This window comes from Saccopteryx bilineata, chromosome 2, assembly GCF_036850765.1.
Source record: "Saccopteryx bilineata isolate mSacBil1 chromosome 2, mSacBil1_pri_phased_curated, whole genome shotgun sequence".
In the NCBI taxonomy this organism is placed as follows: Eukaryota; Metazoa; Chordata; class Mammalia; order Chiroptera; family Emballonuridae; genus Saccopteryx; species Saccopteryx bilineata.
This window is the reverse complement of record NC_089491.1, coordinates 256,354,259-256,380,832: the sequence shown is the minus strand read 5'-3', so window position 1 is coordinate 256,380,832 and position 26,574 is coordinate 256,354,259. Positions and strand designations below refer to the sequence as shown.

The 26,574-nt window shown below is 47.2% G+C and overlaps 1 protein-coding gene across 2 annotated transcripts in view; it reads left to right on the top strand.

Moving 5' to 3' along the window:
• The window catches only part of LIMK2 (LIM domain kinase 2), a 64,356-nt gene that overhangs the window by 21,884 nt on the left and 15,898 nt on the right, over positions 1-26,574 (top strand). The window contains exons 1-5 of one of the 2 annotated variants that reach the window (XM_066260115.1): positions 10,634-11,051; positions 23,367-23,502; positions 24,172-24,281; positions 24,876-25,064; positions 26,269-26,374. In XM_066260115.1, the coding sequence (XP_066116212.1) occupies positions 10,999-11,051; positions 23,367-23,502; positions 24,172-24,281; positions 24,876-25,064; positions 26,269-26,374 (594 nt within the window). In that variant the 5' untranslated portion in view covers positions 10,634-10,998. Of the gene's footprint in view, positions 1-10,633; positions 11,052-23,366; positions 23,503-24,171; positions 24,282-24,875; positions 25,065-26,268; positions 26,375-26,574 lie in introns of those variants that run through there. The other variant, XM_066260114.1, reaches the window with a different exon arrangement.

Sequence of the window (26,574 nt, the reverse complement as noted above, 5' to 3'; positions counted from 1 at the left end):
TAGAACTGGTCTTAACCTATTTTATAAATAGGGAAGTGTAGGTTACTTGCTCACAGTCAGAGCTAGTAAGTAGCATAGCTGGGATTTGAACCTGGGCATTCTGACTCTTTACTTATAAGTCTCTGCATTCTTGAATATGAGTGTGTCATTTAATCTCTTTCAGGCTCAGTTTCCTCTTCTGTAACTTCAAGGTAAAAACACACCCTGCCTGCCACACACTGGGTGTCAAATGACATTGAAGGATATTGGTTCATGAATTCTCAAGTGTCAATAAAAGTGCTGTTAAATTTCTCTCGCATCTCCATCTCCTGGATCAGGAGTCAATGGAGCAGCCATGCCATCTGCTGTTGTACTGTAGATGTTGCTATTGCATTTATTGAGTCTAGCCTTTGGCTCTGGTTTGCTTGGTTGTCTAGTTTATCTCTAAGGAAATAGCTAGCCAGCAGATCACTAAGGCCAGCTATGGGACAGGGCGCTGGGGCCTTCCTGATAGAGGAAGGGAAGGACAGACACCGGGACCTTTCTTTGCCCCCACAAGGGACTCCAGCATTAACATACAGTAGGACTTCTTGTATGTAGCAGCAGCAGGTAACCTTTAATGTGCCTTAAAAAATGTTTTTTAGCCTGACCTATGGTGGCGCAGTGCATATGGTGTTGACCTGGAATGTTGAGGTCAACCATTCAAGGCCCCAGGCTTGCCTAGTCAAGGCACATATGAGAAGCAACTGTGAATTGATGCTTCCATCCCCTCCCTCCCTCTTGGCTTTTTCTCTCTCACTCTCTCCCCTCCCTCTCCTCTCTAAAATTAATAAAAGAGAAATATTGATTTGTTATTCCACTTATGCATTCCTTGGTTGATTCTTGTATTTGCCCTGAGTGGAAATCAAACTCGCAACATTGGTGTATTGGAACAATCAACTGAATTCCTTGGCCAGGGCACCTTCAGTGTTCCTTAATCCTGCACCGTTCTTTGAGAAGAAAGAAGTAAGACCATGTTGAAATCCCATAGCTGCTGTTCAGGGCACAGGTGATGAAAGGGTTGTCCTGATACACCAAGGCTGTGGGTTTGATCCCCAGTCAGGCCATCTAAAAGAATCAACCAATGGCCTGACCAGGCAGTGGCGCAGTGGATAGAGCGTTGGATTGGGATGCGGAGGACCCAGGTTCGAGACCCCGAGGTTGCCAGCTTGAGCGCAGGCTGATCTGGTTTGAGCAAAGCTCAACAACTTGGACCCAAGGTCGCTGGCTCGAGCAAGGGGTTACTCGGTCTGCTGAAGGCCCACAGTCAAGGCACATATGAGAAAGCAATCAATGAACAACTAAGGTGTTGCAACAAAAAACTAATGCTTGATGCTTCTCATCTCTCTCCGTTCCTGTCTGTCCCTATCTATCCCTCTCTCTGACTCTCTCTCTGAATCTGTTAAAAAAAAAAAAAAAAAAGGCCCTGGCCAGTTGACTCAGCGGTGGAGCGTCGGCCTGGCGTGCGGGGGACCCGGGATCAATTCCCGGCCAGGGCACATAGGAGAGGCACCCATTTGCTTCTTCACCCCCCCCCTCCTTCCTCTCTGTCTCTCTCTTCCCCTCCCACAGCCGAGGCTCCATTGGAGCAAGGATGGCCCTGGCGCTGGGGATGGCTCCTTGACCTCTGCCCCAGGCGCTGGAGTGGCTCTGGTCGTGGTAGAGCGATGCCCCGGAGGGGCAGAGTACCACCCCCTGGTAGGGCAGAGCGTGGCCCCTGGTGGGCGTGCCGGGTGGATCCCGGTCGGGCGCATGCGGGAGTCTGTCTGACTGTCTCTCCCCGTTTCCAGCTTCAGAAAAAAAAAAAAAAAAAGAATCAACCAATGAATTCATAAGTAAGTGAAACAACAAATTGATGTTTCTCTCTCTCTCTAAAATCAATACATTTTACAAAAAGAGTTATGAGAATTAAATGAAAGCATATGTAAGCAAACCCACTTCAGTGCTTTGCTCATGGAACTGTCAGTGTTTACCGAAGTGGGAGCTCCATGTCCACGATTGCTAGAACATGGTGTCATGTTAATAAACACCAGGCAAAAGACAATCCTTGGCATTCATCTTAATTCAAGTATGGAAATCTGGATAGAACCTTAGAGACTTAGTCTAACCTCTTTACAGCTCATGAAATTGAAACTAGAAAAGAGAGGATAGGAAGCCCAGGGTGTATGAGGGTACCCAGTCATATGAAATGTGTTTAGATTTTCAGACTGGAAGAAATGCTTCTTAATATAGTGAAAAACAAACAAACAACATATTAGCCCAGTAATGGAACCACTGTTAGTGACTTCTGAGGAACCATGGAGAATGGGGGCAATACCGCAAGTATGAGTATTTATTCTACACCTACTATATACCAGGTGCTGGGATCGATTAGTGAAATAAAAATGGAGATGGCTAACTGTACCAGTTTTCAAAAAGGAGGAAAAAGAGATCCTGGAAACAGTAAGCTCATAATCCTTTTTGACTGACTACACAAAATTCTGATGTAATACTGTGGAATTTTGCAGATGATGGAATAGGTGCACAGTACTTAGAAAAGAAGCTGATCACTAGGATAGGATACAGCAGCAGTGAATTACTCATGACTGATTAGGTTGGACTTTATGATTTTACTGGGTTGTTAGTCATGTGACCCTCTCTTTATTTCTACAAGACATTTGATAAAATCTTTCATGATACCCTGACAGTAAGAATATGGGCAAAATATCTACAAAAATCAGATACAGGAGTTCAACAAACCCAGCATTTTGGGGCCCTATATTGGAGAGATGGGATTCCTGAATGTCTTGCTAGGGCTCTAGTTGAGGAAAGGCCATGAGATTTGAGGTCTGCAAATCCAGCTTTTCATCACAGTCCTGGGAGTTACCTTAGATGAATTACCTAATATCTCTGGGTTGCCTTGCCCTTCCTGTGCTGTATTATTCCTCGATAGGTTGTTTCAGGGACTAAACTAGATGGTGAGTGTAAAAGGCCTTTGTAAACCAAAAATGTTTTGAAAACATTAGTTACCCTCACTATTCTAGTACTGTAGTTGATCATAATGGGTGGGGGTCTTGGATCATATGTTTATTTCCTAAGCATCTATGGACTCCAGGTATGGGTCTCATGTAGTTTGATTTGCTGGTAGACAGATACCAGAGCCATTCCTGTATGTGATATGTTTGGGGACACGTCAAGGGAATCCTTCCCGGAGGAAATTTTGTGCTCTGTTGGAGTTGTGCCTAGGAAAAGGAAGAGATAGCCACCAGCTGGAGACACAGGAGACTGCAGAAGGAGCTAAGAGAACAAAGGCTTGTGGTTGAGGAGACTTATGTGGACAGGTCAGGAAGTAGCAAGTAGGACAGTTGGTGGCAAGAGTAGTGACCCGGTAGGGAAGCTAAAGAGACAGTGTCAGGGGTCCTGAGTACAGTGCACCCAGGCAGCCTTTGCCTTTAGACAAGAGCTCTAAGAAAAAAGTGTGAGGCATCTGTTCTAAATTATAGGATTTCTTCTTATATTTGTTCATTTATAATTTTGAAAAGCAGCACTAGCCCTGGCAAGGTAGCTCAATTGGTTGGAACATCATCTCGAAGCACAGAGGTTGCCAGTTCAATCCCAGGTCAGGGCACATACAGGAATAGATCCATGTTCCCATCTCTGTTGCGTGAGCACTAAAAATCAATATATATATATATTTTTTTTACTTTTCCGAGGCTGGAAACGGGGAGGCAGTCAGACAGACTGCCACATGCGCCCGACCAGGATCCACCCGGCATGCCCACCAGGGGGCGATGCTCTGCCCATCCGGGGCGTCACTCTATCACGACCAGAGCCACTCTAGCGCCTGGGGCAAAGGCCAAGGAGCCATCCCCAGCACCCGGGCCATCTTTTTGCTCCAATAGAGCCTCAGCTGCAGGAGGGGAAGAGAGAGACAGAGAGGAAGGAGGGGGGTGGTGGAGAAGCAGATGGGCGCTTCTCCTGTGTGCCCTGGCCAGGAATCGAACCCAGGACTTCCGCACGCCGGGCCGATGCTCTACCACTGAGCCAACCGGCCAGGGCCTCAATAATTTTTTTTTTTAAGTGAGAGGTGGGGAGGCAGGGAGGCAGAGAGATGGACTCCCATATCCACCCCGACCGGGATCCACCCAGCAAGCCCTCTATAGGGCAATGCTCTGCCCATCTGGGGCCGCTGCTCCATTGCTCAGCAACTGAGCTATTTCAGCGCCTGAGGTGAGGCCATGGAGCTATCCTCAGCACCAGGCCAATGCTCTACCGCTGAACCAACTGGCCAAGACAAAAAAAAATTTGTTTAAGTAGCACTTAAGTATAAGAAAAATTAAACAATATCAAAATAGAAAATGAGTACTATTTCATTCTTGCTTCTTGTCTCACTACTCTAAAGAGAAACTGGTAACCATATGGTGAAATCTTCCAGGGAGCCTCTAGGGATTATGTACATAGACTTTGCATTCATTGAGTGCTTCTCTTATGTGCCGTGACAGGGATTGTGTGCTGGGATGACACTATCCACTGGACCACCCAGCCAGGGCCGTACATAGACTTTTGAAACAATGGCATTATACTGTAGACTCAGACATTTGGGTTTTTTTTGGGGGGGGGTTATTTTTTTTTTTTTTCCTTTTACAGAGACGGAGAGAGTCAGAGAGAGGGATAGACAGGGACAGACAGACAGTAATGGAGAGATGAGAAGCATCAATCATTAGTTTTTCGTTGCGCATTACAACACCTTAGTTGTTCATTGATTGCTTTCTTATATGTGCCTTGACCGCGGGCCTTCAGCAGACCAAGTAACCCCTTGCTTGAGCCAGCGACCTTGGGCTCAAGCTGGTGAGCTTTTGCTCAAACCAGATGAACCCATGCTCAAGCGGGCGACCTCGGGGTCTCAAACCTGGGTCTTCCGCATCCCAGTCTGACGCTTTACCCACTGCGCCACCGCCTGGTCAGGCCAGACATTTGTATTTTTTACATGACATTTTACCTGGAACAGTTTCTTTTTCAGCACCTGGGAATTTGCAGCTGCATAGTATGCTGTTTGTATGGATGTGTTATTGTATTTAGCCCACCTCTGTTGATGGGCACATGGAGTGTTCCTAATCTTTTTTTTTTTTATTATTTTTTTTTTTAAATTTTTATTTATTTATTTATTTATTTTACACAGAGTCAGAGATAGACAGGGACAGACAGACAGGAACGAAGAGAGATGAGAAGCATCAATCATTAGTTTCTCGTTGCGCGTTGCGACTTCTTAGTTGTTCATTGATTGCTCCCCCACACGTGCCTTGACCGCGGGCCTTCAGCAGACCGAGTAACCCCCTGCTGGAGCCAGCGACCTTGGGTCTAAGCCGGTGAGCTCTTTGCTCAAGCCAGATGAGCCCGCGCTCAAGCTGGCGACCTCGGGGTCTCGAACCTGGGTCCTTCCGCATCCCAGTCCGACGCTCTATCCACTGCGCCACCACCTGGTCAGGCGGAGTGTTCCTAATCTTTTTATGTTAAATCGTGTCAGACACATGTCTTGGCACATCTATAAGAATATTTCTCTAGGCAATGGAAAATTTTTAGCAATAGAGTTGCTGAGGCTCTCATTTTAGAAAGACAAAGGCTGCTGTAGTTTGGAGAATGAGCTGGAAGAGAGCAGAGGCAGGAAAAATGGTCAGTAAGTGGGGGTGGCAATGCTCACCTTTCAAGGTTCAGAGGCTACTGTGTCTTTAGGAGCTCCCTTCCCTGGTTGAAGTCCTCCTGGCCAATAGAAGGCCCCACATTAACACAGTTCCTTGGGTTTCACCTTATCTGACCAGAGCTTTCTTCTGAGGAGAGGTTGGGGTTATTTATTCATTTAGCACTCCTCCCCAGAGTACTCATTCTAGGCTGTTGTCTTCAGCTTCTCATAGATGCCTTCAATCCCTGTGTCTCAGCTGGTTCTGAGGAGTCAGTTTGCTTGGCTCCCCGCCAGGTTTCCAACTTGTGAAATGTGCAGGAGATTAACACCTTTCATGCCATCTTATCCTGTCCTTAACTGCCAGTCCAAGAATCCCTACAGATGCCTCTGGCAGCTGTAACTGCTAAATCCTCTGCCAGCTGCTTTGGGGGGACGTACAAGAGAAGTTTTCCATATCGGACCAGTATCCAGGGACAAGAGGGGGAAGTATATCCTCCAGTGCTACCTTTCACTTCTCTTCCCAGTTTTGGGTGGTTTGGGGCCTTTAAAGTTGGCCCTGAGGAGCCACAACACACTTGGGTCTGAGTGGTCAGCAGCTTATCACATCTGGTGATCAGTCCTTCAGTGGTTCCTGCTGAAGTCTGGATTTATGGGAGTCAGATGGATTCCACTTATGAAAGGCTTCCGCTTCAGCTCAGAACAGGAAGGGATGGCTGGCCCTCTTCTAGGGGGAGGCAGTTTTCATGGCATTGAGAAGTCCTCTCACTAGTTCCCTACACACCCACCCACCCACCCACTGAGTCCTTTATAAGGGGAGTGGGGGGAACAGAGAACGCCTGCAGCCTCCTGCTCACATTCCTAGACACCGACTCACTGCACTCGCCACCACTGGAACAGCAGAGCTGTGTGAAATGTCAAGAGGAGTTATGCTCATGGGCTCCCTGACCTCCGTCTCTTTGTGGCTTGCATTTTCTTCCATCCGCACTTGGTTCATCAGATGGAAATCAGAGGGTGCAATTAGAAGGTAATTTGCTAGTTCCAGACTTAATTTGGGGCCCCCTTCTTGCCTGATAGAATTACAGGGAACATAATAGATTTTTGGTGAGAAATAGTTGGCTCTGTGGCTGGAAGAAAGAGAGCTTCCAGCTCTCCAGCTGGGCACCCCTTTCAGTGTCCTGTGTGTTGTTCCCCCCTTCTACCTCTTCTCTTGTGTGGCCCCCAGGCCAGTATCTTGATCACCTCAGGGCCTGCTCAAGTTTAAACTGAACTTGAGACACAAGGAAAACAGGGAGCCCTCTGTAACCTCAGAGGGCTGAAAAATGTTGAAGCTGGAAGCTATTTAGAGACCTAGCCAAGGCCCAGACAGAGGCAATGACTTGCTGAAGGCCTCATAGCTAGCCCATAGTGGTAGTAACAATAGTCTTAATGATATTAGCAGCTAACATTTATCAACCTTTAATGTGTTCCAGACTGCATGCCAAGGGCTTACGTGCAGTGCATTGTCGTATTCAAACCCAGACAGTCTGGCTCTGGGCCCAGGCATAGCAATGGTAGAGTTCAATTAGACAACCTGGGTTCGAATCCTGGCTTCACCTCGCTAACACAGCTGGGTGACCTCAGGCAAGCAATTAAGCTCAGTGTACCTCCTTTTCTTCTTCTACATAGGGGTAAGTCCTAGCACTACTGAATAGTGTGGGTTAAAATTCATTCATGTGCTGCGAGCCGTGCTTAGTGCAGCTGAGCATCTGTCCAGTGCTCACTTCTCACTGATTCTGGGGCTGGAGTGTAATGTCTGTGTGACAGCAATTAGATGTGGCTGAGTTTGACACAGATGCAAAAAGCTGGTCTTTACTATTAGAGACAATAAACAGAGTGGCTGAGAGCACTGACTCTAGAGCAGAGATTGGCAAATTGTAGCCCCACTGCCTGTGTTTATACATCCTGTGATTTTCACATTTTTAAATGGTTGGGGGGAGCAAAAGAATATTTTGTAGCGCATGAAATTCAGATTTCAGTGTTTATAAATAAAGTTTTATTGGAACTATATGCATTTGTTTACTTTCTTTTAATTTTTAAATTTTTTTTTAGAGAGAGAGAGAAAAACATCCATTTGTTCCACTTTTTATGCATTCTTTGGTTGATTCTTATATGTGCCCTGACCGGGGAACAAACCCCACAACTTTGGCCTATAGGTACAATGTTCTAACCAACTGAGCTACTTGGCCAGGGCGGTTTACGTTTTATATACTTTTGTGCTGCAGTGACAGAGTCCGTATTGTGTAGGCCTGCAAAGCCTAAAATATTTGCTCTCTGGCCCGTTATAGAAAAAGTATCCTGACCCCTGCTCTAGAGTCACACTTATTAGGTTTCAAACACAGTTTTACCACTTACCAGCTGTTTGTCTTCAGACTTGTGACATAACCCTTCAGAACCTCAGTTTCCTCTTCTACTAAATAGAGATAATACCATCTACTCCACATATTGGCAACTTAAGTATGATAGATAACAGATGCAGGCCTGGACAAGCTTGTGCAACTGTTCGTTGAGGGGCCGTGAGGCTAAATGGATAACGTGTCTGATTCCAGATCAGAAAATTGAGGGTTCAAGTCCCTTCATAGCACTACTAGGCAATTTTTTTCTCCCTCTGCTTAAAATTTTTACCCTCTTGGGACTATGCCCTACTCAGGCCTCTAACCCTCTAGCTATGCCAGCCACCCACCTTCCCACCCCTTGGACACAGCCCTCTGTCTGCAACCATAGAGCTCAACCTTGGAACCCAAGGCGAACCCAAGGGCACTGCAGGACCAACACGGGCCAGACTCGGGCAGACTGTGGACCCTGAAGCCTCTGGCCCCGAGTCCTGGAAACCCATTAGGGGTTACCTACATGAATTAGAGTTCAGACTAAGAGAACTGTGACAGACAAGGGATTGGACTGGGGTGGAGTAGAGGAGTTGCCCCAGGAAGGTCAAAGGACCAGGTGCGTTTTAAAACATAAATGGTTACTGTGAGGTAAAAAGTTTGGAAATAGTGGTGATGGTTGCACAATATTGTGAATGTAACTGATGCCACTAAATTGTACATTTAAAAATGGTTATAATGTCAGATTTAACAGTATATATGTTTACCACAATAAAAATGTTATTAAAAATAAGCCCTGGCCTGTTGGCTCAGTGGTAGAGCATCGGCCTGGCATGCGGAAGTCCCGGGTTCGATTCCCGGCCAAGGCACACAGGAGAGGCGCCCATCTGCTTCTCCACCCCTCCCCCTCTCCTCCCTCTCTGTCTCTCTCTTCCCCTCCAGCAGCCGAGGCTCCATTGGAGCAAAAGATGGCCCGGGTGCTAGAGTGGCTCTGGTCGCGACAGAGCGATGCCCCGATGGGCAGAGCATCGCCCCCTGGTGGGCGTGCCGGGTGGATCCCGATCGGGCGCATGCGGGAGTCTGTCTGACTGCCTCCCCGTTTCCAGCTTCAGAAAAATACAAAACAAACAAACAAACAAAAAAATAGATGCAGAGAGCCCTGGCCAGTTAGCTCAGCTGGTCAGAGCATCATCCCAAAACACCAAGGAGATAAGAGAACATAACATAGGAACTGGAACATATTAAGTGCTTAATAATTGGTAGCTTATAACGGGGTACACACACTATTTTATCACACACATTGTTATTCCTGTGCCCAATCATTGGAGGAATGGGAAAATGCTCCCTTGTAATCTGGTCACCATGTTTGCCACAGATTTTTGTCACGGTGAAAGAGTGACTTCAGTGGAAAGGAGTCTGTGCCTGGTAGGAAAGAGCTAGTGTCACTCCCACAAGTTCAACAGTGAGGTCTGGAAGTGCTCCAGTTTTCTCCAGCAGCCTTGCTTTTAAATCTCAATAGTCCTGTAGGCAGAGGGATAAGAGACTTTTCCAATTGTGGGCTCTGGTTCGAGCATCCTTGTAGCTGGGGCTCTTCAGGCAGGCCTCCGCTCCAGATCCCAAGGCCCATCATCCCTGCAGGCACCGGGGCCTCATCCTTCATCATATCTCATATTTTCAATTTGAGAAGCCTGGTTACTATGGACATAGTGAGAGAAGCACCATTGCCCACTAAGGTCAATGGATGGCATTCTGGGAATGAACAAATGAATGGAAGAGAGGAAACATGACTTGGGCTCTAGTTCCTGTGCTTTCTTCTGCTTGCAGAAGGGCTTTGAGGGAGATGTTTTCCTTTGAATAGGCAGAATGAAACTTAGGGGCTGTAGGCTCTGGCTCTGGAGTCACATGAGCCTACATTTAAATCCCAGTCCTACCACTGACTTGATTTTTGGCCTTAGGTAAGTTACCTAATCTCTCCGTACCTCACTTTCTCTGTTTATAAAGTAGAGGTAATTCCCATCTTAGAGAAATGAGAGTGCTTATACAGTGCTTGCCACAAGGAGTACCAAGTGTCAGTTAACACTCTGGTCCGTATTTCCTCATCCTCAGTACAGATCTTCCCAGAAGAGGAGTGGCAGGCTCCATTGGCCAGCTCTTGGAGTTGTCTCCAGGCCAGGCAAAAGAAAAGGATGAATGAATGGGGAACCTAGCGCCAGGACCAAGTTCATGCCTGACCAGAGCCCAGAGGGAGAGACACCCCCCTTCTGGGGGTGTGGCTTGGCCTAGAGCTGGTATCCTGGGCTTTTTCTTCACCTCCGAATAGAGTTACCATCATTTGGGCGGCTTCTCAGGCTGGGGAAGTTTAGGGGCAGATGTATTCACTTTCTCTCCTGCCCTGTACTTCCCAGAGCTCAGGGATGGACGCTCAGCCAGCCCTGGTTATTGTCTCCGGCGGCGCCTGCCTACAGCCTCTCTCCAGCCCAGCTCCACCCCTTGCCTGCAAGGTCTGTTTCCTAATAGCTGCTCCAACCACACACCTCGGTTCCGCGAGGAGCCCCTCCTCTTCCTCCCTCCCTCCCTCATCAGGGGTGGGGCTGAGGGGACGGCTAACTTGACAGCAACGCTTCTTTCTTAGCTAGTCACCGGCCCCTGCCCAGGAATGCCTGTGTGTGTGTAGTCTCCGCAGAGAGGTAGTTCTCCCGGAGTCCTGAGGGGCCGCCTGAGCTTTTGAGAACTGGAGAGGAGCCGTTCCAGCCATGAGCCCCTTTGGGAATCTGTTGGGGGCCAAGTGGCCTGGTGTCCTCATGCCTCTTCAGCTGCTCCGGAGGGAGAGGTGAGCGCTGGGCAGCCGGCCTGCAGCCAGAGGTGCCAGGAGCCCCGGGCCTGTCATGGTGGCCGTCTGCAGCCAGCCTGAGGCACTCCCAGACGGGTTTGCAGCTGAACTTGTTTATCTGGTGTGGGAAGAAGATGGGGAGTTACTTGTCTATTTCGGCTTACTTCACCTCCAGAGACCCCTTTAGGTGAGTTGGGCTCTGAGTGCCCCTTCTCATCTCCTCTTCTCGCCCCCGTCCCTGAGGGAAAGGCAGAGCCCTCCCTGAATCTGCTTCTCAGATTTCGCTTGTGCTCTGACCATCAGTTCTGTCAGGCAGAAGTTTGTGGAATCTGTTCCCAAGCAGAACCGGCCTGCTGAAGGCTCCCACCATGTTCTCGAAAGGGTGAGGTGAGGGATCCTCCCAGAAGCCCCTGGAGAACTCTGGCTCTCCTTCCTTCGCGGGCACACCTGAAAGAGCCTCCAAAAGATGCTGCTGACCTGCCTGCTCTTGGTGTTACTGCTTCCGGGGGAAGAGCATGAAAAGGGTGGTGTTCTTCCAGCTCTCACTTATCTTACCTGCAGGCTGTGCTGCCTGCCCAAGAATTTGTCCCAACAAGCAGGATGGACAGGTTTGCCAAACAGCATGGAAACCGACAGGATCTGGGTGTGGGCAGCCTGGTATACAGTAGGCATTCTTAATGTTAGCACATTTGCCTATGGCCTTTAAGGGCTTCTGAGCTCCCAGGTGAGTACAGTTGCTAGAGTAAGACCTAGACAAGTTCTTCCAAGACTGGGGCAGTTGGCTTTGGAATGTTCCCAAACTGCAGGGCCAGCCCCCATGCATGCCAGCTCCTCTGGCCTGAGTACCTCTCAGGCCCTCTTTCTGTAGAGATTCTCAGAGGGAGGTGTAGAAACTTTCTCACCACCTCAGACCTGTCTTTCTTTGCTCTGTGCCTCACCTCAGCTCCAACAGAAACTCCCCAGGGGGTTAGTGGCCCTCAGGGTCCCTCCTGAATGGAGTCATTCCTAGCTGGGTGGGGCTTGTTTTCATTCTTTGGGAGCAGCCTGTTGTTCCAAAGCCTGCCTCCCCCTCACCAATAGTCCTGGTGACTTCTCTCTTCTGGCTTCCCAACCCAGCCCCAAGTCTAGACCTTGCTACTGGGATACTAGTCAGGTGGCCAGGCACTGGGCAGAAAAGCAGCACACCACGTGGTTTCATGGAATTACTGGACCCTGGTAAAGTGGTGGGAAGCCTCTGGATTAGGAGGAAGGGAAAGGGACCTGGTCCTCAATGCTGACTCTACCAGACATCTCGCTAGGCACTTTGCTAGGCAATTTATCGGTGGATCTCTCAACGGCCTAAAGACATTATGTATTCCCATTTTTCAGATGAGGCAATAAATTTCCTCAGGGTTAATTTGTGGAGTCTCTCTGGCCAGCCTTTCTGTCTTCCTGAGTTATGTTCATCTTTCTGAGAGCAGAAAAAGAGCCCCCAGAGTTTGCCTGGTATATCAAAGAGATGGCAGAGAATCTTTTCTGAAGACCTGATAGGAATTGATTTTGAGTTTAGGAGGCAGGTTTTACCATGTGGAATCAAGGTGCCAAGTGTCTGAAGTAGCCACTAGTTTAAGGCAATACCTCATTAATCCTTTTTAATCCTGGAAAAGGGGGAGCGGTTGTTCTCTTAGGAGCCAGAAATGCTGGGCCCTTTTTAATCTCTAGGGACAGGACCAAAAATCTCAGCAGTTAGAGCAGATAGTGAACTCTCAACCTGGACCTTTGGAGACCAGGCTACAAATGCTGCCCTGGTCTTCATGTCCTTTTGTCTTGTTCTGCTGCAGCACCTCTGGGGAACCTGACAACCCTCATCTCCCTAAGCTTTGTTTGCCCAGCTGGAAGGGAGGGGGGAACATTGACTGACTCACTAGAGACCCTCTCCCCTCCCCCAAATGGGAGGCCACATTCCTGAAGCCACTTTGGAAGTGATGGCCAGCTCTGTGCCCCACAGAGGGACCACCCAGACCTGCTCTCCCAGGCATTAATCTAATCAGTCGCCACTACCACTGCCTGGTCAGAAAGCTGTTTCTACTGTCATCCCCTTCCTTCATCCTTGTGGATGTCTTCAAGGCCTGATTTCTGACCAGGTGCCTTTCCCCCCCTAGGCCTCAGTTTTCTCCTCTTCACCACATAGGGGCTGGACTTCCTAAGCTCCTGAACATGACTCTTGCCCAGATTCTGTGGAACAAATTATGTCCTTGACCCCAGGCCTCTGGGGGAATACAAAGTCACAGGACTTGTGAGGCTGTGGTTGCAAGGAATGACGAAACCAGATTCCATGGGGACAGGATCAGGCGTGACAGCCTCAAGGGAGGGAAGAGAGAACAGGGAATAAAGAAGAATGTAATTTCTGCACCCTGGCAGGCTACACTCAGTAGAGTGCATTGTCTTCCTCTGCCAGTGCCACTCATGTCAGGGGTGAGATGCAATTACAGGTATTCTCCCAATAAGAATACACTTCAGATTGGAATTTATAAAAGAGGTGAATTAAGGAGTGACTTTTGCCTGATGTGTTTTTTGTTTTAATTTTTATGAGTTTATTAGAGATCATTTGAGCCAAACTGAGGGTATACTTGAAAGCAAGATCTCAACAGACTGAGAAAAATGCTTCTTGTCTGACATCTTTAGAGGATTTTTTAAATAGAATTTCCTTAATGTCCAACATCGATTAAATGGTTTGGTTTACACATTGTGTTTTGAAGAAAACAAATGCAATTTTGTATTCTAAAGCAACTCATGTTTAAAGGAAAAATTATTCTTAGCCCTGCCCAGTTTAGCAGTAACTTTTGGCAGCTGCCTTACATCCTCTGGGATTCTTTTTCTCATCTGAAAAATGAAGGACTTGGGTCAGGTAAATGGTTCCCAACCCTGCAACTCATGTGTCTCCAAGGAGCCACACAAGCTCTTTCCATTTTTTCCAAATAATGGAGGCTCTAGCCTTAACTGCACAAATTACTTGAAACAACAGGCTTCTCAGCTTTTGGATGGAACTGAATCAATGAACTCTGGTAACACTTCTCGTTGACCAGAGGCTTGTTATGTGTTTGGTTCATTGTTTAAAAATAGGATAACAATATATGGCATAATTACCACAGCGTAATTGACAGCCTATTTCAATCTACAGGGTCTGTGGGAAGAAGGAGTAATAATGAGATCTTTGGTTGTAGAAGACAGGGCTCTGATGAAGCAGAGACTTTAGCCTGTTATATCTGCCCCTCTGGGCCCTGTGGTCGAGTTGGCATTCCATCCCCAGTCTTGACACTCTCAGGCTAAGCATCAGCCAGGCCTTTACCAGAACATGGGAGGGCTTGTTCTTGAGTGTGAATCCAGTAATAATGACTGTTGGGTTCCATTACCACATAAGATTGAGATTTTACCTGTAAATATTTGGTCTGAAAAATTTGCATGTGACTGAGGACCAGGTCTATCTTATTTCACTTGGCATCTCCCAGCATAGTACCTTGCCTGTTTGGTCTTGCACATCCAAGATGCACAGTTAACTATTTCCTAGTTGATAGGAACTGATTAGAAGCTATTGCTTTTTCTAATTGATGATATAAATAATTTATTTTAGGATCTTCTCTACTCTGAAAAATCTGGTTCTGGGCCAAGAAGCAGATCCATATTGCTTGAGCATGGGAGAAACCGGAGTCTGTCTGTCTCCTTTCTCCCTTAGTGTTCTCAAATTGAAGAGGGGAGGAGAGAAATGACTCACTGGGCACCTGCTGTGAGCCAGGCATCGTGTTAGGCATTTGTACATAATGTAATTCTCATAACCCCATGAGATTTTATCATCACTAGTGTACAAATGAGGAAACTGAGGCTGAAACATGAAGTAAGTGGCTTTAGGTGACACAGTAGTAGACGGCAAAGAAGGAACATGGACCTGGGTCTTGAAAGAGTTGTGTGTGAGAATCTGAACTGATTAAATTTTTTTAAAGCCTGTGTGTTCCCTCTGACTCAAAAGACCTGTCAGTGTGGATCTGAACTGACTTGCCAGGGTTTGATTTACTTGATGCCACTCAGGCCCTGTGGTGCTTTGGAAGAGGAGTTTCGGAGATCGCACTCATTGCCTTTGGGCCTCTCAATGATCTCCCCTGGCTGGAGGGTTTCAGCTCTGTTTACTCTGGCTGCTCAGAAGAGTATGGTGCCTTCGCCCTGGGTTCAGGGTACCACCACATCCTAGCTTGATGCTCTGGGGCCTGCAGCCAGGGCAGATTTTGACTTGTACTTTCAAAAATTGAAAGCTGGAGAAAAAATTAAAAAAACACCTTGGCTTTGGGAATACAGTGTGGCTAGGGTCTCTGAGAATCTGAGGTGGGGTTTTTTTTGTTTTTTTTTTTAATATTTTTTTTTATTCATTTTAGAGAGGAGAGAGAAAGGGAGAGAGAGGGAGAGAGAGAGGAGAGAGAGACAGAGAGAGAAGGTGGGGAGGAGCTGGAAACATCAACTCCCATATGTGCCTTGACCAGGCAAGCCCAGGATTTCGAACTGGCAACCTCAGCATTTCCAGGTCGATGCTTTATCCACTGCGCCACCACAGGTCAGGCTGAGGTGGGGGTTTTTTTATTTCTTTGTGACGGAGACAGAGATGGAGACAGACAGGAACGGAGAGAGATGAGAAACATCAATATTAGTTTTTCGTTGCAGCACCTTAGTTGTTCATTGATTGCTTTCTCATATGTGCCTTGACTGGGGTGGGGGCTGGCTCCAGCAGATCCAGTGACCCCTTGCTCAGCCAGTGACCTTAGCCTTCAAGCCAGCAACGTTTGGGCTCAAGCCAACAACCATGGGGTCATGTCTATGATTCCATGCTCAAGCAGGCAACCCTGCGCCGTGCTCAAGCCGGTGGTGACCTTGGAGTTTCAAACCTGGGTCCTCTGTGTCCCAGTCCAATGCTCTATCCACCACACCACCAGCTGGTCAGGCAAGGTGGGGGTTTTTTTGTTTGTTTGTTTGTTTTGAGTGGCACCTTATTACATTTCCAGAGTGTGTTTTGGATTCTTTTCTTAAAAGGGCAAAGACTGCTGGAGAACAGAATGCTATAGACTAAGTGAAGGAGGAGAATCTTGCTATTTATTTATTTATCTAGCAAGGAGAGAGAGCGAAGGAGAGGGAAGGAGGGAGAGGGATACACAGGGACAGACAGACAGACAGGAAGGGAGAGAGATGAGAAGCATCAATTCTTTGTTGTGGCACTTTAGTTGTTCATTGATTGTTTTCTCATATGTGCCTTGACTGAGGGGCTCCAGCAGAGCGCCAGTGACCCCTTGCTCAAGCCAGCGACCTTTGGACTCAAGCCAGCGATCGTGGGGTCATAGCTATGATCCCACACTCAAGCTGGTGACCCTGCACTCAAGCTAGTGAGCCTGCGCTCAAGCTGGTGGTCATGGGATTTTGAACCTGCTTCTGTGTCCCACGCCGACATTCTATCCACTGCATCACTGTCTGGTCAGGCAAATCTTGCCATTTAATACTTAGTACTTGGACTTAAGGGGAAAGCTTCACAAAATGTTAGCACTAAAGGGACTTGAGTTCTCAGGGCTCTGGCCTCCTTTTTTTCATAGATACAAATCCTGAGGCCCAGCTTAGTAGATGTACTGCCTTACTCCAGTGAAGCAATGTGGTGGAAATGGCTACACAGCCACACATAGGTTCAGGTTCTAGTTTCATCGTGAAAGTTTTTGTCTGTTTGTTTGTTTGTTTGTTTTTACAGAGACAGAGAGAGAGTCAGAGAGAAGGATAGATAGGGACAGACAGACAAGAACAGAGAGAGATGAGAAGCATCAATCATCAGTTTTTCGTTGTGACATCTTAGTTGTTCATTGATTGCTTTCTCATATGTACCTTGACCGCGGGCCTTCAGCAGACCGAGTAACCCTTTGCTCGAGCCAGTGACCTTGGGTCCAAGCTGGTGAGCTTTGCTCAAACCAGATGAGCCCGCGCTCAAGCTGGCGACCTTGGGGTCTTGAACCTGGGTCCTCTGCATCCCAGTCCAAGGCTCTATCCACTGCGCCCCCGCCTGGTCAGGCCCATCGTGGAAGTATTAAGCAACCTGCAGAAGTGACTTGACTCTGCTTTTCGGTCTGCTGACTTGTAAAACAGAAAATCCTATCAACTTGCAGGGTGCAGTGAGGGTTAGAAATAAGTATGTAAGTAAGGTACCTCATAGAGCAGGGGTCCCCAAACTTTTTACACAGGGGGCCAGTTCACTGTCCCTCAGACCGTTGGAGGGCCGGACTATAAAAAAAACTATGAACAAATCCCAATGCACACTGCACATATCTTATTTTAAAGTAAAAAAACAAAACGGGAACAAATACAATATTTAAAATAAAAGAACAAGTAAATTTAAATCAACAAACTTACCAGTATTTCAATGGGAACAATGCTCCTCTCACTGACCACCAGTGAAACAGGTGCCCCTTCCAGAAGTGCGGCGGGGGCCGGATAAATGGTCTCAGGGGGCCACATGTGGCCCGCTGGCTGTAGTTTGGGGACCCCTGTCATAGAGTGCCTGAAATATATACTGCTCACAGAAATTAGGGATATTTCAAAATGAATACGAAGCTATAAAATACCCCCTAATTTTTGTGAGCAGTATAGTTGACATTCAAGTAACAGGTAACAGTAGCTGTTGTTAATAATCTAAGCTAGGACTGTAAGTATATAATGGCAACTTCTCCAGTGGCCTAAGAAGCAGTTATGTTCTGTAGCTAAACAGCTTAGGGACCCACAGCTCTCCTATCAGCTGTTCACTTTCCTGTTAGTCAGAGACACCTGTGGCGACCAACTTCGGCCCTGTTGCTGGTTGTGCCTTTCAAAGGCATTGCTTGACACAGATGTGTGCATTGGTGATGTCATTCTCCAGCCAGGTGTTCTTCCCAGCAGGCAGCATGTCTCTCTCCTGCATGCCCACACTCGTTTCTCTCCCTGCTCCCTCTCCTGGGCCTGACCAGAGCACTTGCAGCAAACAAAAGCAGGATATTGGCAATGGAAAGAAGGACGTGTTCTGGTGCTCCCATGCCCTACAGCGCACATACCATTGTAAGGGCGTAACAGGACCCAGGCATGCGGTTGGGTACAAATATGTTTGTACCAGCTTTTCTCCACTGAAAAGCCAAGAGAAGATCAGGACCTGGTGACCATGAGCCATGAAACTCTTGTGTTTCTTCCTAGACTCCTGGTTCTTGCTACTCCCACCATTTTCAATTTAAAAGCATTTGCTAAGGGCTTACTCTCCGAGGCCCTTTATTAGGTGCTGAGTCAACCAAGATTAAATGGGACACTGTTCCCATCTTCTCGAAGCTCACAGTCTAGTAAAGAAGAAAGACAGGGCTGATCAGGCGGTGGCTCAGTGGATAGAGCATCAGCCTGGGATGCTGAGGACCCAGCTTCAAAACCCCAAGGTCACCGGCTTGAGCAGGGGCTCATCTGGCTTGAGCATGGATCCACCAGCTTAAGTGCAGGGTCACCATCTTGAGCGTAGGATCATAGACATGACCCATGGTCACTGGCTTGAAGTCCATGGTCACTGCCTTGAGTCCAAGGTCGCTGGCTCGAGCAAGGGGTCACTTGCTCTGCTGCCCCCCATCCCTCGGTCAAGGCACATATGAGAAAACAATCAATGAACAGTTAAGGTGCTGCAACAAAGAATTGATGTTTCTTATCTCTCTCCTTTTCTGTCTTTCTGTCTGTCTGTCTCTCTTTTGCTAAAGAAAGAAAGAGAGAGAGAAAGGAAGAAAGGGGAAGGGAAGGGGGAGGGTGACAGATACCCAGCAATTTTAAATCAGAAGGAGGAGGTGAGAAGGAAGCCTCTGCTTCTAGTGCTGGCCCTCTACTAGGCACCTCACGGTCATTCAGAACCTCATTTAATTTTACCCCGAAAGTAGGTGGTGATGTTGCCATTTCACAAATAAGTGAAACAGCTGGCTCAAGATGAGTTAGGTGTTAAGTGGCAGTGCTGAGGTTTAAACCTTGTGTCATCCAGGAGAAAACATAGATATGCACAGAATTGAGGGAATCGGTGGTATAGTCTTAATCCCCTCATTTTACAGGTAAGGAAACTGAACCCAGAGAGAGAAAGGGGCTTATCCAAGAGCATGTAGCTCATAAGAACTTGAACCCAGATCTCCTTCCAATTCAGAGCTCATCCAGCATGCCTTTTACAGAGAGGAGTTTGAGCTGCAAGCCCAAAAAAGGGTCTTTCCCTTGATCTCTTATAATGCATGGTTTTTAGTGCACCATTCTAGGCACTTCATACCCATACTCTTGATGTCATTCTAAGCTGTCAAGACCCTGACAAGTAGGAAGTGCTACAGAATGGGGGTGGCTGATAGCAGACGCTATCAGTGTTTGTTGAGTACCTGGGAGAACTGGACACTCCATAGAGAGGGATTCTCAGGATCCTACTCCTCTAGCTCTCCCTAGCACCACAGCTTTCTCCCTTTCCTTGCTTTCTACAGCTGTTTCAAGTCATTGCTATCTCCCTCCTCTACCTTCTGCAGTGCCTAAAAGTAGTAGCACTCATTGTGTACCCTCACCTTGCATTGTTAAAATTAAGTTTTGTTTAGACATTTTCTTTTCCAACCATTATAAGTTCTTGGAAGGTAGGGTGTATTTATCTTTTATATCTGCAGTCCCAAGCAAATTACTATAATAATACACTTGCCTTGCCTATCACTGTTTGCAAAAGGCTTTCCTTAAACATTAACATACTTAGTTTTCACAGTGGCTTTTTGTAGTTGGATGCTATTGGTATCATTTTGTCAGTGAGGAAAAGCTACTGAGGGTTATCTAAAGCTATCCAGCTAGTGGCAGGAAGTGGCCAGTAATGTGACCTACCATTACATTTTTCATAGTTAACACTGAGTTCCTACTGAACTAGGTCTTTTGTATGTACTATGTATACTTCAATAAATATGATTTCAGTCTTACCAGGTGGTGGCATAGTAGATAGAGCCTCAGACTGGGATGCAGAGGACCTAGATTCGAGACCCCGAGGTCTCCAGCTTGAGCACGGGCTCATCTGATTTGAGCAAAGCTCACCAGCTTGGACCCAAGGTCTCTAGCTTGAGCAAGGGGTTACTTGGTCTGCTGAAGGCCCATGGTCAAGGCACATATGAGAAAGCAATCAATGAACAACTAAGGTGTCACAACGAAAAACTGATGATCGATGCTTCTGATCTCTCTCCATTCCTGTCTGTCTGTCCCTATTTCTCTCTCTCTCTGACTCTCTCTTTCTGTCTCTGTAAAAATAAATAAATAAAGTACTACTTTGTGCCTGTGTCTTCCTTTAATAAATAAATAAATATGATTTTACTTTCACAGTAGTCCATTTTACAGATGAAGAAACTAGATCACAGAAATAAAATAATTTGCCCAAGATGATGTAAATATAAGTAGAGGATCAAGATTCAAACCAAAAGGCAGCGCCTCTCAGAAGCAAAGATGTGACCAGCAGTGGGTGGTGTGAGGTTTTGACAAGAGTAGAGAGGCTCTCTTTTTTTTTTTTTTTTTTTTTTTTTTTTTTTGTATTTTTCTGAAGTTGGAAACGGGGAAGCAGTTTCCCTCATGCACCCAACCGGGATCCACCCGGCATGCCCACCAGGGGGAGATGCTCTGCCCATCTGGGGCGTTGCTCTGTTGCAACCAGAGCCATTCTAACACCTGAGGCAGAGGCCACAGAGCCATCCTCAGCGCCTGGACCAACTTTGCTCCAATGGAGCCTTGGCTGTGGGAGGGGAAGAGAGAGACAGAGAGGAAGGAGAGGGGGAGGGGTGGAGAAGCAGATGGGCGCTTCTCCTGTGTGCCCTGGCCAGGAATCGAACCCGGGACTCCTGCGCGCCAGGCCGACGCTCTACCACTAAGCCAACCGGCCAAGGCTTTTTTTTTTATTATTCATTTTTAGAGAGGAGACAGAGGGAGAGAGAGGAGAGACAGAGAGAGAAGGGGGAGGAGCTGGAAGCATCAACTCCCATGTGTGCCTTGACCAGGCAAGCCCAGGGTTTTGAACCAACGACCTCAGCATTTCCAGGTCGACGCTTTATCCACTGCGCCACCACAGGTCAGGCCGAGGCTCTCTTTTTAAAAAAAAAAAAAAAAATTATTTATTGCCTGATCAGGCGGTGGCACAGTGGCTAGAGCATTGAACTGGGATGCACAGGACCCAGGTTTGAAACCTAAAATCGCTGGCTTGAGTACAGGGTCACTGCCTTGAGCATGGGATCATAGACATGACCCCATGGTCGCTGGCTTGAGCAAGGGGTCACTCACCCTGCTGAAGCCTCCCACCCCCATCAAGGCACACAGGAGAAAGCAATCAACAAACAACTAAGGTGCTGCAATGAAGAATTAATGCTTCTCGGCCCTGGCCAGTTGGCTCAGTGGTAGAGCGTCGGCCTGGCGTGCAGAAGTCCCGGGTTTGATTCCCGGCCAGGGCACACAGGAGAAGCGCCCATCTGCTTCTCCACCCTTCCCCCTCTCCTTCCTCTCTGTCTCTCTCTTCCCCTCCAGCAGCTGAGGCTCCACTGGAGCAAAGATGGCCCGGGTGCTGGGGATGGCTCCTTGGCCTCTGCCCCAGGCGCTAGAGTGGCTCTGGTCACAACAGAGTGATGCCCCGGAGGGGCAGAGCATCGCCCCCTGGTGGGCAGAGCGTTGCCCCTGGTGGGCGTGCCAGGTGGATCCGGTCGGGCGCAAGCGGGAGTCTGTCTGACTGTCTCTCCCGGTTTCTAGCTTCAGAACAAAAAAAAAAAAAAAGAATTAATGCTTCTCATCTCTGTCCCTTTCTGTTCCTCTCTCTCTTCTCTTTCTTCTCTCTCTCTCTCTCTCTCTCTCTCACACACACACACTCTCTCTCTCTCTTAAAAATTATTTGTTGATTTTACAGAGGAAGGGAGAGACAGAAACATTAATTTGTTCCACTTATTTATGCATTCATTGGTTGGTACTTGTATGTGCCCTGACCAGAGATAAAACCTGCAACCTTGTTGTATTGGGATGATCCTCTAACCAACTGAGCTACTGTCCAGGGCTGAGTCTCTTAACTAAAAAGAAAGAGATAGCATGGGCTCAGCAGGCCAGCAAGCTCTTAGATAGGAGGCTCAGAAATGAGGAGTAGCTTGTCTGCAGATTTGGCCTGAGAACACACACCTGACCTGATTGAGGTGGAGCTTCACAACCAGGTGACTGGAGAAGAAAGGAGCTATGGGTCTGATACATTGTGCACAGTCCTAATGGAGTTTTGGCTTTTTTCCTGCCAGTATTTTATTTAGAAAGTTTTCATATATATAGAAAAGTTGAAAGAATAGTTCAAGGAACACCCATGTACCCTTCATCTAGACTCATCATTTAACTTTAAACTACTTTGTACACGTACACACACACTAACACTCTATTTTTGCTGAACTTTTTAAAAGTAAGTTGCAGGTGCCTTGATTTTCTATTAACTTTAATATGCTTCTAAGAATTCTTCTGTGTAACCAAAATATTATTTTTACATCTAAGAAAATTGACAGTAATTTCACAATATAATCTAATATATAGTCTAAATTCTAATTTCCTCTGTTCCAAAAATGTCACTCATCGCTGTTTTCTTTTCAGTCCCAAATCAAATCCAAGGTTTAGGTACTTCATTTAGTTGCTATGTTTCTAGGCTTTTTAAATCTCTGTGTTTACTCCCCACCACCCATAGTACGAATATTTTGGAAGAATCAAGACCAATTGACTCATCAAATAATCCACATTCTGAATTTGCCTGATTGTTTTTTTATGCTTAATATTTTGGGGAAAAGAATGCTATATCAGTAATGCTGTTGGTGAAGGGTACATTTTGAAAAGTGGAGGCGACTGCACTTCTTTGATTCATCAAGATCCCTGTCTAGACCAGAGGTTCTTAACTGGGGCCATAATTAGGCTTCAATCCTTGACACATACACATACCCTATACATAAATTATATGCACATTTTCTTTTCTTTTTCTTTTTCTTTTTTTTTTTTTTTTTTTTTTGTGAGAGTGACAGGGAGGCCAGACAGATAGGAGGGAAAGAGATAAGAAACATCAGTTTATCGTTGCAGCTCCTTAGTTATTCATTGATTGCTTTCTCATATGTGCCTTGACTGGGGGGCTACAGCAGAGCAAGTGACCCCTTGCTCAAGCCAGCGACCTTGGCCAGAAACCATGGGGTCAAGCTGGTGAGCCCGTGCTCAAGCCGATGACCTCGGGGCCTCAAACCTGGGTCCTCTGCATCCCAGTTCAACACTCTAACCACTGCACCACCACCTAGTCAGGTGCACATTTTCCTTGTATGTACATTTTTCTGGGAGAGGCTTCTTGGTTTTTTATCAGATTCTCAGAGTTTCAAGACCCAAACAGGTTAAACACTGGACCCAAGAAACAAGTAGGTGCCAGGTAAGATCCTGGATTCTAAGGATCCAAGAGAGTTTTTTTTCTTATCTTGCCTTTCAGATGTTCAGAATGCCAGGAGTCCCTCACCAACTGGTATTATGAGAAGGATGGGAAGCTGTACTGCCACAAGGACTACTGGAGGAAGTTTGGGGAATTCTGCCATGGGTGCTCTCTGCTGATGACAGGGCCTGTCATGGTGAGTGAGTCCCTTTCTTTCTGCCTCCTGTTGATAGTGTCTCCAATTCCCCCGGTCGTTCATCTTCAGGTCTTTCCATCAGCCAACGCCTCTCCCTTTATTTAATTACTTAACAGATGTTTGTTAAGCACCTAGTAGGTGCCAGGTAAGATCCTTCCCTCAAAGACTTAATAGTCCAATGTTGGCTTAGGTGGGTAAGAAGGCAGGGAGAAGACACAATACAATGGGATGAAGGCCTTAAAGGAGAGTATTACAAGTTAAGAGGAAAATACACCTAAGCTGTGTCCAGGAAATCGGAAAGGAGACTCTGGAATAGACTAGCTGAGAATATAGACTACCCTACCTGCTCTAGGCAAAGGGTTTTAAGCCTAGTCACATATTTGCCAACTCTGTGTTGGAGAAACTGAGCCTTTCTAACAGGGATGATTACTTTCGGGGACTTGTTCTCATGGCTGAGACCAAAACAGTTTTTTATAATCTCCAAAATCAAAGGGAGGCACCAACCTGACACTTCCTCTGGAAGCTCTAGGGCAAGAAGTACAAACATACATTTTTGCCGGGATCTGTAAATCCTTGATCAGAAGTCCTGCACCCACCCCTACCCTCACTCTATCAACAATGAGGACTTACTTTCTCCATCTGTCCACCTTTCTCCACACCTGCTCACAGGTGGCTGGAGAGTTCAAGTACCACCCAGAGTGCTTTGCCTGCATGAGTTGCAAGGTGATCATCGAGGATGGGGACGCATATGCCTTGGTGCAGCACGCCACCCTCTATTGGTAAGATGGTGGCCCTGTCTACTTCCCCTAAAAGAGTGACTGAAAGAGTGACAGGGGCAGCATGAGTTGGGCAGAAAGACTACTGGGGTATTAGAGCACTGGATTCCTTTCACAGCAGTGCTCTATCAGCTCTGTAATCTGTAAGTAAGACAATTAACATCCTTCTGACCTCTGCCCCTACCTACTGCAAGAATAACAACATTCTGCTCTGCAATCCTCCCAGAGGGAGAGAATGGCTGGGAAGGTGCTCTCAGAGAAGGATCCCAGATCATTGAAGGCAAAAGCCCCTTAGAGCTCACTCAGTCCAACTATCTTGGTTGACAAAAGAAGTCAAGTTGAGGCCCAGAGAGGGGAAGGAGGCTGGATTCTCACTGAGTCAAAGGCAAAACAAAGAGAACCCAGGCCATCTTGCTGCCAGGCCTAGCCCTCCCCAGAGAACCCAGGCTTCTCATTCTGAGTGGCCAGCTGGGAAAATTGCAAGGACGGTAATAGAGGGACTGTGGGTACTTGCTTGAAGCCACGTGATGCAGTGGCTGCTGGGGACTTCCAGGTGGGGCTCCAGGATCTTAGCCCACTTTATGCTCCTCTCCCCAGTGGGAAGTGCCACAACGAGGTGGTGCTGGCACCCATGTTTGAGAGGCTCTCCACAGAGTCTGTTCAGGACCAGCTGCCCTACTCCGTCACACACATCTCCATGCCAGCCACCACTGAAGGCAGGCGGGGCTTCTCCGTGTCTGTGGAGAGTGCCTGCTCCAACTATGCAACCTCTGTGCAAGTAAAAGAGTAAGTATTTAGAGAAACCTGGAGCAAGGGTTCTCGAGCAGAGTCCATAGATGGACCTCAAATGGCTCAGAACTCCAAAGTCTTATTCTAATCTCCCTTCATCTTCATCTTTTATCTTTCTCCTGGCGCTCGCTCACTATGCTGTAACCACACCTGGGCCTTGGCACTTACTGTTCTCTCTGCCTAGGCTGCTTCCCACCAGATACTTAATGCTGGAACCACTCATCTTTCACGTGTTAAGTTTCAGATCATGTTTGCTCTTTGAAATTATCTGGCTTGATTATGTGTATTAGTTTGTTTATCATTTGTCCTCTTTATGAGTACCTTCTGAAACTCACCTTAGTCTTGTTCAGTACTGCATGCCCAGGGCCTGGAACAATGCCTGGCATATAGTAGGTATTTGTTGATTATTGTTTTGTTGGTAGAGTGAATGAACAGAGAGAGGAGAAAGAGGTTAAGACTCCATCCTTGGTCCAGGCCAGACAGCAGATGGGGAAAGAGTCTGTGTCCATCTCAATAGCAATAATGAGGCACCTGTGGCTGCCAACCCCGTAAATCGTGACTGCATCTTCTGTGTGCAAGGCACTGGGTGCTTGCAGTATGTGAGAATTACTAGGGTTGGAAAAGTCAGGAAGAGGTGAAGTTTGCTCTAAGCTCATCAGATGAAGAGGGGAGAGTATTATGTTCAGAGCCGAGGTAGCAGCCTGTGGTTGTGTCTGGTATAGATCAGGTAGTTGATAGTAAACAGAGAGGGGGCTGTTAAGTCATGGAGGGCCTGGATTATGAAGACTCAGCAGGTCTATTAAGGGATTAAAGCAACAAAGTGATGCAATCAGGTTAACATTTTTAGAATGATCACTGATGTGGAAGTTGGGCAGGAGAGGAGCAGCAAGCCTAGAAATGTAGAGACCAGTTAGAGGCTGTTGCAAGATTCAGGTGACAGATGTTGGTAACTGTGGTAATGGAGAGAAAGCAGGATTGTCCAAGATGGTGATGGTTGAGAGCAGTAAAGGAACTCTGATGGGGAGGATGACATTCATATTTCTGACTTAGGCCATTGAATGAGTGCCCTCTCTCTCTGAGTTGCCTGGGCCTTGGGGGCCAGCAGAGGCCTGGAGCCTTATGAGCCTTCTCTGCACAAGTAAAATTGGTCAGGCATGTTTCTAGGATGCCTTTAACCTGTCTCAACTCTTGTCTGGCCCAGGGTCAACCGGATGCACATCAGTCCTAACAACCGCAATGCCATCCACCCTGGGGACCGCATCCTAGAGATCAATGGGACCCCCGTCCGCACACTCCGAGTGGAGGAGGTAGAGTGTGTGTCTAGTCTGTCTTATGGGAGTGGGACATGAAGCAAACCCTCTGTGAGATCAAACTATGGTCTTTACCTTTCCCTGCTTATAGTCTCTTTGTCTTGCCATTGAGCCTGTGATCACTGGTGACCTCCTGTCAGCCTGACATGTTCCCAGAGCTGTAGGGATGGCTTGACAAATGGGGAAGCTGAAGGATG